General features: G+C 46.0%; 1 protein-coding gene across 5 annotated transcripts in view; it reads right to left on the reverse strand.

Annotated features, from left to right (window-relative positions):
- Positions 1 to 1,444: 1,444 nt before the first annotated feature.
- LOC123761409 (6-phosphofructo-2-kinase/fructose-2,6-bisphosphatase) overlaps positions 1,445 to 12,688 on the reverse strand; it is a 274,084-nt gene continuing 262,840 nt past the window's right edge. For all 5 annotated transcript variants that reach the window (XM_045747431.2, XM_045747432.2, XM_069313301.1 and 2 more), the window contains one exon: positions 1,445 to 5,691. In XM_045747431.2, coding sequence (XP_045603387.2) covers positions 5,629 to 5,691 — 63 coding nt within the window. In that variant the 3' untranslated portion in view covers positions 1,445 to 5,628. The remainder of the gene's footprint in view (positions 5,692 to 12,688) is intronic.

Consider the following 12,688-nt stretch of genomic DNA (forward strand, 5'->3'; position numbering starts at 1 on the left):
ACAAGTGAAGATCGTCTGTGAGTGACCTAGAGTGAACTAAGGCAGTGCCGTGGCCTAAATAATCTGTGTGTGACTTTTACCACAGTGTACCTGCACAGTACCATATAATCACTCGCCGCCAGCCGCCACTGTCTCGAGCATGTAGCCCGCCAGCCGCCACCCTCACTGTACCACGTAACGTCACCACCCTTACTCACCGCCAGTGCCAGTGTGTGTGCGTGTGTCTGTGACATACAGCGCGCCCTCCTGCGAGTACCCCCCCATGTCAAGTACGGTTTGTGGGAAAGCCTGTCGCCAATGGTCTCACGTCAGAACGAGCGCCCAGCTGTCAGGCCATCTACGAGTTCTTGCATAAATGTGCCTGAGTGATTGAGTGAATAAGAGAGGTACCCCACCTATAAGTACAAGATCTTGTCATTGTTTTATTGTGTGTGTTAATCTGAGGGATCAACCACAGTTCTCACCTACTCATACCTGACACAGGTTATAGGTGAAGACACCTGACGGTGTATGCGTGTTTATCTGTGTGGTATCACGGCATTACACTCGTCTGTGAATGTGAGCTTCACATACACCACACATTTAGTTATTGTGTGATATTATTATTGTGCATGTTATTGCCTGTCCCATTGACAGTGCCATTGTTGAGTTATTGCATATCATTACCCGAGTATCCGGTTGGAACTCTTGTAATCCCTTTGCATACCGGCAGTTAGGTTGCCGTGTTAATGATTGGCTGTCATCTGTGTTAAGTTAGGTGTTACTCCACGAGTGGATCTGAGTCGATTAGCCAGACGTCAAGAGTCTTGCTAATGCAACCATAGCCTTTCTGACACCAATCTAAAGTAAATCAAGCACCCTTTGTATTAGTGGTTAAGTTAATAAATAAACTACTGTTAAGCTTTATGCGGTGTTTCCGTTGAACCACTTCTGAATACTGCCAACCATTTACTCAAGCCCTCAGCTCTAGGTGTCTTCAACACCGAGTTGCCAATATTCACTAAACTATAAATGTGATGAGGACCCTAGGAGTCCCTTAAAGTGTTAAATCATTGAGGAGATTCCAACGATCAACGTGGACCAGGACCAGGTGAGGCTAGTCTGAGAAGAGACCCTCAAGGACTCTAACTCGACCTTGCTCTCAGGCCCTGTACGGTTGCTTTCGTATTTTCTATTCTGCTAATTCTGACCGTTTCATGAAGCATCTGCCACATGTACATTGGCGACGTACGCATTGCAGTCGGGAAAGGAAAATAGAAAATCCCAACAGTAGCTAAAGGGAGCCACTAAGGTTTAACCAGAAATTGGCATTTCATTACATTCAACTCTGGTTTTATTACATTCATTCTTTTTTTATACATAATATTGTATATGTTACCTATCTTTTTAAGTCCATGGAAGGACTGCTGTAAGAAAATATAGGTTGTCTCAATAATACTCTCAATTTCTCCATCTCTGTAATTTGAATCATTCCCTGATATGGTCACATTTACAACACAATTTCTTTAAAGATATCTAGTAATTTAACTTGGAAAATATGATTTTTTACAATTGTCAGTTTTGATAACTTCATAATCATTCAGTTGTTTCTTCACTTTGTCCCTAGTTTAACAAGTAGAGAAATATAATTTTAACTAATTGCATTATAATTAAAGGAAAAGTATTAGCTTAATTAGTGAACCGCTCAAAAAGTTCTTCACCAAATATATTCACGTTATAACCAATCGTAAACATTAACAGCCTGAGGATGGAAGAGTCTTCACAAGTTGAAAGTAACATAGACAAACATAACAATAACAGTTCATATGGGTACATAACTTTTGTTAGAAGATAAAACAGCTATTTGGCAAAACCCATCACCTGTAGTTTTTGTATGCATACGTTGGCTAAACTTTACATTATTTGACACGTTTTAAGTCAATTGATTGTAGCATAATTCCACTGTTATAAAATCATCTATCTGATATCTTCCTAGAGTATCATGCTTCACAACTCTGAAAAAATCTTCAAATAACATTGGAAATGTTAAAGGGTCCTGTTAGTACAGTCGGGTTCATTCTCGACTCTCAGTCGAGAAGTCCGAATTTGAATTACGGGCGGGACTGAAATAGTTGGGCATGTTTCCTATCACCTCATGCCCCTGTCCACCAAGCAGTAAATAGGTACTCAGGAGTTAGTCAGTTTGCTGGGTTGCATCCTGGGAAGGGTCAGTAATTTGACCTTGGGGGAACCTCGATATAAGCCTAACATGTACTGCATGTATGAACTGGCTGCCTGTCCCTGAAACAATGAATTATTAATTATGAATTAAATAAAAGAAAACAAGAGGCAACACTCCTACAAAAAATATAGAGGACAAACTTGATAAACATACCCTGTGATAACCACCAGGAAATAAAACTCTCTACTTATCTATGCCAGATTAACATGCGAGGAGTGGCAATTTTGTCATGCAAAAATAAACTACACCCAAATGAAACATTTTTATTATAACCAAATTTTCTTTGGCTTGTTTAAAAATAAAGCTATAGTTCCAAATTTTAATATAACAAAAATTCATGCTTCTTTCTCATTGCTTAAACCCTTAGACAGTGGCTATGGTCATACATAAACATATCTAAAACATATACTGTATATTTTTAATTTGTATGCAAAATGTAAGAAAAACATGAAAATATGTGGATATTTATCATTTTTCTGGGTGGAGATGCCCAGCAAGGCTGGTGTCAACGCCTGGTGCTAGACTTTGCTGACGTTTTGTTTCATCCTCGAATGTTTCACTGATTGTCTTATCACTTGTTTTTCTTTATTTAAATCCACATTTTCATCATACATGTAAAACCCAGACAATAATTGTTTAAATCTTTATTATTTGCCATGACTTATTTGAGGTGCACCGAGACACCTGTAACACCTGGGCGTAAAGCTGAAGCAGTAACAAAAGGGAATGTAAATGAAGATTAAACCACACACACACACCAGAAGATGAGATGACAACGTTTCGGTCCGTTCTGGACCATTATCAACACTTGATAATGGTCCAGCACGGACCAAAACGTCATCTTCTCATCTTCTGGTGTGTGGTTTAGTCTTCATTTCTTCAGCTATATTATTGTGACTCATCATCTGCAATAGGGAATGTTAGAAAATGGGATCCTTAGATTGGTACAGGGAGATGAAGAACTGCAAGCAAAGTATCAGAGCAAAGGGTTTGCACAATAATGCATAATACTAAACACAAATTATTAAGGATTACCCATTGCCACAGAAATGCAGGAAAATCTAACTCTAGACTGCCAGAAGGATCAGGCAATGACTCATAGTGCTCTAAGAAGATATCGAGTGCTGGAATATGACAAGATATATATGCTAATTTATTTAAATAATGCCCACCTTTTCAAACATCAAGAGAAATGTAACATTTGCAAAATACTGTATTCCCAAAACATTTGGTTATGAAGTATTTCCAAACAATTCTTGAAGAATTCAAATCATAAGAAAAAATCTACACACACATCATTAAAGTACGAAAGGCACAGAGGACGTTACTGGTTTATATGAACTTTAAAATGTACATTTAAATAAAGTCAACAGAATAGACATGATGAAGTGTTATAAAATATGAGGAACCAAGCAGGTTAAGTACTCAACAACAGACCAGATTAAATTTTAACATATGCATGTGTCGCAACACCATAATTGTACTTGGAAAGCAATGTTTATGAAGAAATTGTGTAGGAGAGGGAGGTGAAACAGCAATACTGTAAGTGAGTTTTGGGGATGAGGTTAATGGTGTGATAGGCATGACAAGTGAGCCCAGGGTTCATATGCTAACTTGTTCTCAAAAACTTGCACCACTACAGCATTAAGGTTTTCAGTGCTTTAGTCAAATTAAAAGCACCAAAGACTTTATATTTTGGTCTAATGAGCATTGGCCTTTATACGTTTGGTGGATTGCCTAAAGGTGGATTTAGGTGGATTTTCCCACTTCTGGGTGGGAAAACCACTTTCATTTTATGCTTTTCAAATTGTGAGAACAATTGGCATATAAAATGAAATATGGTTTGGAAGCATTTGTGTATGGAGAATAAGAACTAATTATTTTAATAAAGTTTTTAGAAGGTATAATGTGTTCATCAGTACACAATATGTTGGAGTAAGTTTAAAAAAAAAATAAGTGCAATGCAGTATACAGATTGGCTTGGGCTAACCACAATACAATTTTCTTAAAGAAAAAAACCTAGGAGCAACGAGTTGAAATATATTTTCAAAGTATTATAAAGACAATGTTAATTTGTGGGTTAAAGTATAATGAAGAAATTAGTTTTTTTTTTTTAAGAAGAAGAAAGCGTGTGAGTGAAGTTAGTGTGGTGAGGAGATGGCGGCACAACTGAAGGAGGAGAATAAGGAAGGTGATGTTGCCAAGATATCTGGAGAATAACACGAAACAAAGTCATAATGCTTGCTGCTTATTTATCATATCACTATTACTCTTCATACAGCACCAATATTAAGAAAGCTTGTCAATTACACAAATGAACAAACTGGTCTTGTATCAGAGTAAATCCAACCATTTGATATGAAAGTATTTCAAAGAAAATAAAGGCTGAACAAATCCTTCATATTCTTCAAGCTGACTTGAACAGGTGTACATTAATATTACACAGCTGGTGAGAAAAGTCAATGTTTGTACTCGTTAAACATACATTTATGTCACATTTCTGAAATTCAAAATTTTGGCAACATGGACAAGGGCCACAGTGTTTCCCTTACATTGTATTGGTGCATAACACAAATATAACATCTTACATAAAGCCATGTTATAATCTGCCCAATTTCCTGCCCATATACACGGCAGAATCACTAACAATGAATTTACTACAGTAATAACATCAAAATAATTTATAAGACTATTTTTAGTACACTAAATATGTTTTCAGATTATGAAATAAAACTTTGGTTTGTGCAGAATGTTATCCTTGAACACATGACTCTAAATACATCTAATTTTAAAATAATCATCTCCTGTAAACCATTATCAATATGATAAAGCCATTCAAAAATGGAATTATGTATACAAATAGAATTTGGTTTTATCACATCTGACATTAAATACAACCATTATCACAAGAGTGACTGTCAGGAGCTCAAAAGCACTGTCTCAAGCCCAACACAATATAAACAAAACAATAATTTTTTATATTTTTAAATTTTAAATACGTAGCCAACATGAAAAATCCTTTAAAAAGGTTACCTATACTGTAAATACTATTAAGAAATGTTACCAATACTGTACATACAATTAAACAAGTTACTAATACTGTACTATAAATTTACCATTTACAAATATACAGAAAATTTATTTTCTATGCCCCACCACTGAATGTAAATAGTAAAGCTAAACAAGACAGTAACGAAGAAGGGGACTCGAGGAACACAACATACCAATACAAGTCAACTCAATTTACAAGAACACAATGTTGCACTCAAGTACTGCAACATCAATGTAAGTAGCAGAGGCAGCCTTGGTGAACACAGTCGAGGTGAAAACTTGCAATTCAAAAATGTTGGCAACAAAGTTAGACAAAAAATGCCTATGAACAGAAGCAGTCCTATTGAATTTTATTATCAGGAGTCCATTTCCATATCTGCAGCTTCCACACACAAGGATGTATCAAGAGATCCAGGTACCTGAAAGTGATACATGATGAGTGACCTACAAGGGACTCAAAACCTAGTTTTAATTATACACACACAAAATGATTATGCAACAAGACTTTCACAAAGTGAGAAAAAATTACTTCATCAAATAATGCATGAAAGATAATCTTAAAAACAAAACAAAAGCAGGGTTGAATGTAATGAAACACCATTTTCTGGGTGAGACCCGGAGGCTCCCTGGAGCTATCCATGCTGATGTGAATGTATTAGACAGTGGCATCACTCAAAGCGAATGGAGTTCTTAGGCCTACCGGGGACCATGAGCCAGAATCTGGTCCCCCTCAAAGAGGCATGAGGAGCAATTGCCTATAGTAACCCCCCTGTGTGGTTGGAAGCATTCTATATCTGCCATTGACCGGGTCAGGTACCCAGAAAGGTAAGTGCCCCAAAACAAACCCCTAGTCTGGTTAAGAAATTGCTACTGAAAGCTGAACTAGTGGACAGAATTAGCTAAATAAAAGCGAGCAAACGAGCATGACGTCACCACGTAACTGCCCCACTATCTGTGCAGCTTCCCCCTCCCTAAGGGAGAGCCCCCAAACCCTCGCACCAACTATCCACACCTCAGTTCTGAGGCTGGATGTCAAAAACACTCGAAAAACTGCCGACCTACCGAGGGAGGGTTGCCAGGGAGCTTCCGGGTCCCACCCTTAGAAAATGGCGTTTCATTACATTCAACACTGGTTTTCTGGGGAAAGCCCCTTTGGCTCCCCGGAGCTACTTACCCAAAGACAAAAACAGGAGGGACTTACCCAGGACGCGGTCGGCACTCGCTCCACAACTTGAAGTCGAGACAACTGGCTGCAACCGTCGACCCAATGCGACAACACACGATGCATCCCTGGCCGAATCAACCAAGCAGCAACAACCCAAGGACTCTTCCAAAAGTAGCAGTCTCATTCTTCACCAGAGAAGGAGATGGTCGCAAACGAACAAACCTACCACCAGCACTGAAAGAGCAAAAACCCAAGTGCTGGAGGAGAGCATGAAGCTCCTTGACCTGACCCCCCCCTCCCCAAGAGGCCATTGCCAACAAGTCTTGGAGAAAAAATCCTGAACTGAAGGGGCCACCACAAACCAAGGGAAAGAGAGAAAAGAGAGCACCTTATACAAGGACCAGGACAGTTCAGGCAGCGCATGAGCAGGCCGGAGGTGAAACAAAGCCCGAGACAGCTTGCAGAATGGAGCCGAAGTAACATCAACACTGAATGCAAGCTGCAACGGCTCTGCCAGCGCCGCATGATACGAGGCGACAATATTCGGCAAAGATGACGGTCCCGAATCAGCCACAAAAGAAGAGACAAGACAACCTGAATAGTGCCAGTATCCACTCGATATAACGGCTTATATGGGGCTGTACCCTGGTCGTTATTTCCGGAGCTCCGGTATTTCCGAAGTTAAGTGTTTTTTTTTTCAAGTAACATTCAGGTAAGATATATTTTGTACAGACTGCCACTTGGTCCACCAGTCTTATGCTTTCTACCTTGTGATGTCACAGATTCATGGCACATTGTTTTGATTTGTCAAGAGGCTGGAGTGTTCATTCCGTGACTTTGTTGTACATATCTGCACAATCAAGAAACATCTGTTCACTATTTTGGCTCCAAATGCACTCATTGTGTCAGTGATGGCTGACTGGTGAGTGGATGGGCAGGCAGGCGAGGATGGAGAGGCTGAAATGTAGGCAGGCAGGCAGGGAAAGGCTCGGAGGTAGGCAGGGAGGGAGAGGCAGGCAGGCAGGGGCAGAGGTAGGGAGAGAGAGAATGGAGATAGATGGAGGGATGGATGGATGGATTGGTGGAGGGATGGAAGGATTGAGGGAGGGATGGAGAGAGGAAGGGAAGGAGGGATGGAGAGAGGAAGGGAAGGAGGGAGGGAGGGAGGGAGAGATGGAGGGAAGGAGGGAAGGAGGGAGGGAGGGAGGGCGAGATGGTGGGAGGGGGGGAGGGAGGGAGGGCGAGATGGTGGGAGGGGGGAGGGGGGTGAGGGGGTGAGGGGGGGAGGGAGGGAGGGAGGGAGGGAGGGAGGGAGGGAGGGAGAGATGGATGGAGGGATGGGTGTTGAGTTGAGCAGAGAGTGTATGGGTGTAGGGAGGGGGGGCAGGTGGGGGAGGTGTGTCAGTGGTGGGGGAAGAGACCGGGTCACTGCTAAGCCTAACACTTGACCCAGTTAACCAGATGTTTCTTAAATAAATTCTGGATATACATCATCATTTATATTTTTGGTTGCAGATTTTGTTTAGTAATATTATTAGGATAATAAAAAGTTATAAAATACTTGTTTCATAAATGCTTTCTTGTATTAGATGGAGATTCTCCAGGCTGTGGCTGGCTGGCAGTCTACTGAGCCATTTTCCAGAACGGTCTTGGGGGGGGGGGGGGGGGGAGGGGGTGAGGCAGGAAGTGAGGCTGTGGGGAAGAGCAGGAGTGAGGGAGTGGGGGAGAAGTTCAGTGAGGGAGTGGGGGAGAAGTTCAGTGAGGGTGAGAGAGGGGACGATAGAGGTAGGCGGCCTGCTTGCCACGTGAAGACCCCCTAATGCCAAAATAAACCCAATACCGACCTTCAATAATATCGACCGCCAGACCGTTATATGAGGCTCTAAATATTGGTCTCCCAAACTGGTCGTTATTACCGGCAGATCGGTATAAAAGAGGCCATTAAATTGAGTGGATACTGTAAACTAACGAAGGGACAAGAAATAACGGAAGGACCGCCAGGAAACTTCGTACTACTGTTGAGACGAAGCAGACAGGTGGGACACCAATAACAAAGCCACCTGCTCACCATAGAAGTGGTGACAGACTTGAGTCAGAAAAGACCATATGCAAATATTCAAGAAAAAGATCGAACCAGCCTCATAACAGACTGGTCTGATCTGCTGAAAGAGGCGGAGCTGTGGGAAGACCCCCGGGTTTGGACACCGAGCAAGCAGTGCCTGAAACCAAGGCTGAGCCGGCCACCAAGGAGCCAAGAGGACTATTCTCCCTTCGTAAGTCTCTAGGTGAGCTAGGACCAGGAGCAACAGCTGAACCAGGGAAAAAAAGAGATACAGAAAACCCCACCTCGACCAGTTTTTCCGCAAGGTATTAACCTCGACGGCCTCGCAGTCCGTGAAGGGTGCCATGTATACCACGAGACACATCGACCACATCAACATGAAGGGGTCCACTTCCAGGAGCCCATAAGTCTGCCAGAGCCAACTGAAGAGTCTGCGTCGAGTATCCATTCCGTGGACAAGGGAATGAACTGAGACAGGCCGTTCACATGGACGTTGGACGCTCCCCAAGCTCCCGGACGTGAACTGCCAAGAGAGCCAAACCCTGAGAACTCAGCAGACAAGTCACCCGAAGCAACGAGCCCCAAAGAGTCAAGGACCGTATCGAACCCCCCCTCGGTTCAGGCAATGAATCACCAGGAAACAGTCCGAATGGAGCTGGATCGTCAATCTGCAAGCAACCTGAACCCTCTGAAGTGACTCCCACACCGCCTTAAACTCCCGCACTGTGCTGTGGGCCTGACGGAAGGACGGACCTCACTGCCCAAGCCGGCCTGGTGAGCACTGGTAAGAAGCCCCAGCCAAGATGATGACTTGTCCGTGAAGACATCGAGCGAGGGGCTTGGGTAGGCACCAAGGCACTGATCCCTAGAAAACCTGAAGAGGAAGCCTGCGATGCAGCAGCCAATGCAAGGCCCCCAGAGGCCAAACCCAGCAATCACGAGAGAGGTGGAAGGGACGTACCCGGAGGCCGAACCCAGCGATCGCGAGAGGCGTCCTCTCGCCTCTCTCGTCCGAGGGGAGAGGGGAAGGGACGTCCCCGAAGGAACCAGAACAGCCGACAAAGCCAAACCCGACCCGGCGGGTAGACCATCACGGCAAAGTTCAGGCTCCCACACAAACTCTTGAGCAACCGCCAGGTGACCTGGGAGCCCCTCAGAAACAGGCAGAGATGGGACTGCAGCTGAAGCAGTGACTCCGGTAGGAGAGACAAGGAAACGGCCCGAGAGTTCCATCCAATACCGAACCTGAGAGGGAACCAGATGGGATTTCCGCCAGGTCACCAGGAACACGAACCCAGTGAGCTGGTAACAGACCCCTGGCAAGCAGACATGCGCACTGGCTGGGAGCCCCACCAACCAATCATCGGGATAGGCCAGAACCCGAAAATCTAACAGACGCAGACGGGCCACCACGACCCGGGTAAGGCGTGTGATCAAGTGAGGCACCAGGTTTAACCGAATGGAACCCAATGAAAGCCGTAACCAAGATGCCCCACAATAAAACCGAGCCAGTCCCTGAACCCAGGATGAATCGGGACGCACGAAGACGAGTCCCCAAAGGTCCAGGGGACACCAACCAAGCGCCTGGTTTCAAAAGAAACTGGACCTGGGACAAAGGAGTCATCCGAAAGGAAGGGCAATAGACCCAGGGGTTCAGATGGGACAAGTCCAGAATGAACCGCAGGTCTGCACAGTCCAGTTTCCTGACTGGGAACAGGAGGGAATCCCACCTGAGGACGGAGATGTTTCGACCACGCCCAAGCTAACCCATTCCAAGATGACCAGACAGGGCGCAGGAGAAGAGGCCCGTCCTGCCAGCCTCAAACCCCCCCAAAGGAGGTGGAGCCACCCAGCACCATTACAGGCAATCGGAAATGACCCAAAAAAGCCCACAAAATGTGAGACCAGGCATGAATGAACAGAGCGAGCCTCTCCCCCAATGCCCCCATTAACGGGGCAAACCGTGAAGGGCCGATGTTCCTTGCAAGAACCCAACTAAAGCATAGAGCAAGCACCACGCCAACCAGGCGAAGATGGATTCGAAGGCAGCACTGGCCCTGAACCGGCACCACCAGCCTACCTCGACAAGAGGACCCCGAGCCCAGGCACGACCCCTCCAGGAAGAAGAACCCCCCTTTCTCCCAGAGAACCAACAAGTCTGACATTTGATGGCACTAGAAGAAGCTGCCTGCAGATACTGCTCATCCACAGAAACTGCAAACAGCCAGGGACAAAATGGCAACAAAAACCTAAGAACCAGGGCCCAAGGAGAAAGCAAGCACCACCTGCCAACACGAGACACGCGAAGTGAAAAACAGAGACACTGCATCACGTAGGATCGATGCAAAGACCTACAACAGAGCAGTCAACACACGCGCCGCCGAGACTAAGGCACCAGACCCAGGAACGGTCCCAAGCACCTCCACATCCTCCACAGGCCAATCTGAGGACAGCTCCAGGAGGAAAAAGAACTGCAAGACCGAAGCCAACAGGCCACAAGCGTGCAAGTCCTTAGCAATCAGTACAGCCAAAAGGGAGGGAACCTGCACAGGAAGCTGCACCACGCCAACATCCCAAGGAAGGGCAGGGGTGAACAAACAAGTATGGAGGTGCTCAAACTCGTCCCCCAGATAAACCTGGATCGCCATCAGCGTCTCGCGCCACTCAAGCATGCGGGAATGACAGAAAGTATGCCAAGCCTCCAACGAAAACACAGGGCAGTCCCCTGGCTAGGACGACTCTAGAGTCTCACAACGATCCCCGTAGGGAGATGAAGACCCAAACCTGAAGAGGGGATTCATGATGGAGGCGTAATCCGGGTCGTGCAGGAGGTAAGCCACAATGGCCTCCCGCACCTCATGAGGTTGGATGCGGGAAGCCGAAAACCTCCGGAAGAATGGGACCAATGAACCCGAATGAACATGGAACTGAACACGGGGAGGGGCCGACACCAAACCCAACTCGTACGCAGAGGGGGGGGTGGGGGCTGGGAAGGAAACCTCATTCCTTGTAACAATAAACCCCCCCGCTCAGAGGGTACAAAAAACCCAAGCAACCCAAGCGGGGTCCAACAGGGCCCAAAACCCCCAAGTCAACCCCTCCCTTGCCCCGGGAACCTCCACAGCAGGACCTGGGTGGGGCCGAGCCATTCCCGAAGTCCTGGCCTCAAAAGGAAAAGCTGGGGCAGCCAGAAAAGCATGAAGGTAGGGGGGCCCACTGGTCAGACCCAGTCAGACGCTTCGACAGGAGGAACCGGCTCGAATGCCTCTGTCACCACTCCAGAAGGGGCATTCCCCGAGACCTCCCGAGTCTCGAAACCAACTAAACCTTGCCCCGACTCCGAAACCCTCAGACGCTTCGAAGCTGGAAGCAGGAGGATAGGGGAGGATCAGAATGAACCACAGCAGGGGAAGGACTAAGGGTCAAAAAGGAAGAACCACAGAATAGGAAGGACTAAGGGAAAAGTGAACCAGAGTTGAGGTGACTACCACCCCCATGTCCGTGTCCCTATAACCAAAACGGGGCAACCTTGGGGCTTCCGGGACAGCAACCAACCTAAATTGAGCATGCAACTCCTGAACTGCCTGCACCCGAAGAGAATCATCAGCGGACCGGGTGTACTGAGTCACAAACAAGCAACAAAACTCGCAGGACTCTGGTACAAAGGTGTCACCGACCCAGCATGCAGCATGACGGAGGCAAAAACGATGAAGGTCACCCTGAAACAAGGGGACCGAGCAACCCTCAAACTCGCACAAGGCGAGAGGGGACCCAGGGGTCACTTCCATTGGACCCAAGCGCCCCCTGTGGGGTTTCCCCCGGGTCCTTAGACAGAACTCACACTAAGGGAAGTCCAGGCAGGGTACTCTTAACCAGCACCCAAAGTTACCAACAAAACTGCTAAAGCTGCCCGCCCCCCCATCCCGGGACACGTACACTCACGGGGGCCTAATGGGGGGACCACCAAGATACAATTGGGTGAGACCAAAACCAAGGGGCAGAACCCCCCACCAGGCAAGAAAACAAAAAGAAAAGAAAAATCCCACAAAAGGACAACATACCCCAGGCAGAACAGAGCCTGTTGCTATGGGTGGTGACAACTAGCTGCACAGCACCCTGTGCCCCAACCAATGACGAATACTACCCCCTACCCAGAGGCAAACAGGGGTGAATGAAACCCCCCAGCTTA

This window comes from Procambarus clarkii, chromosome 7 (assembly GCF_040958095.1).
Source record: "Procambarus clarkii isolate CNS0578487 chromosome 7, FALCON_Pclarkii_2.0, whole genome shotgun sequence".
In the NCBI taxonomy this organism is placed as follows: Eukaryota; Metazoa; Arthropoda; class Malacostraca; order Decapoda; family Cambaridae; genus Procambarus; species Procambarus clarkii.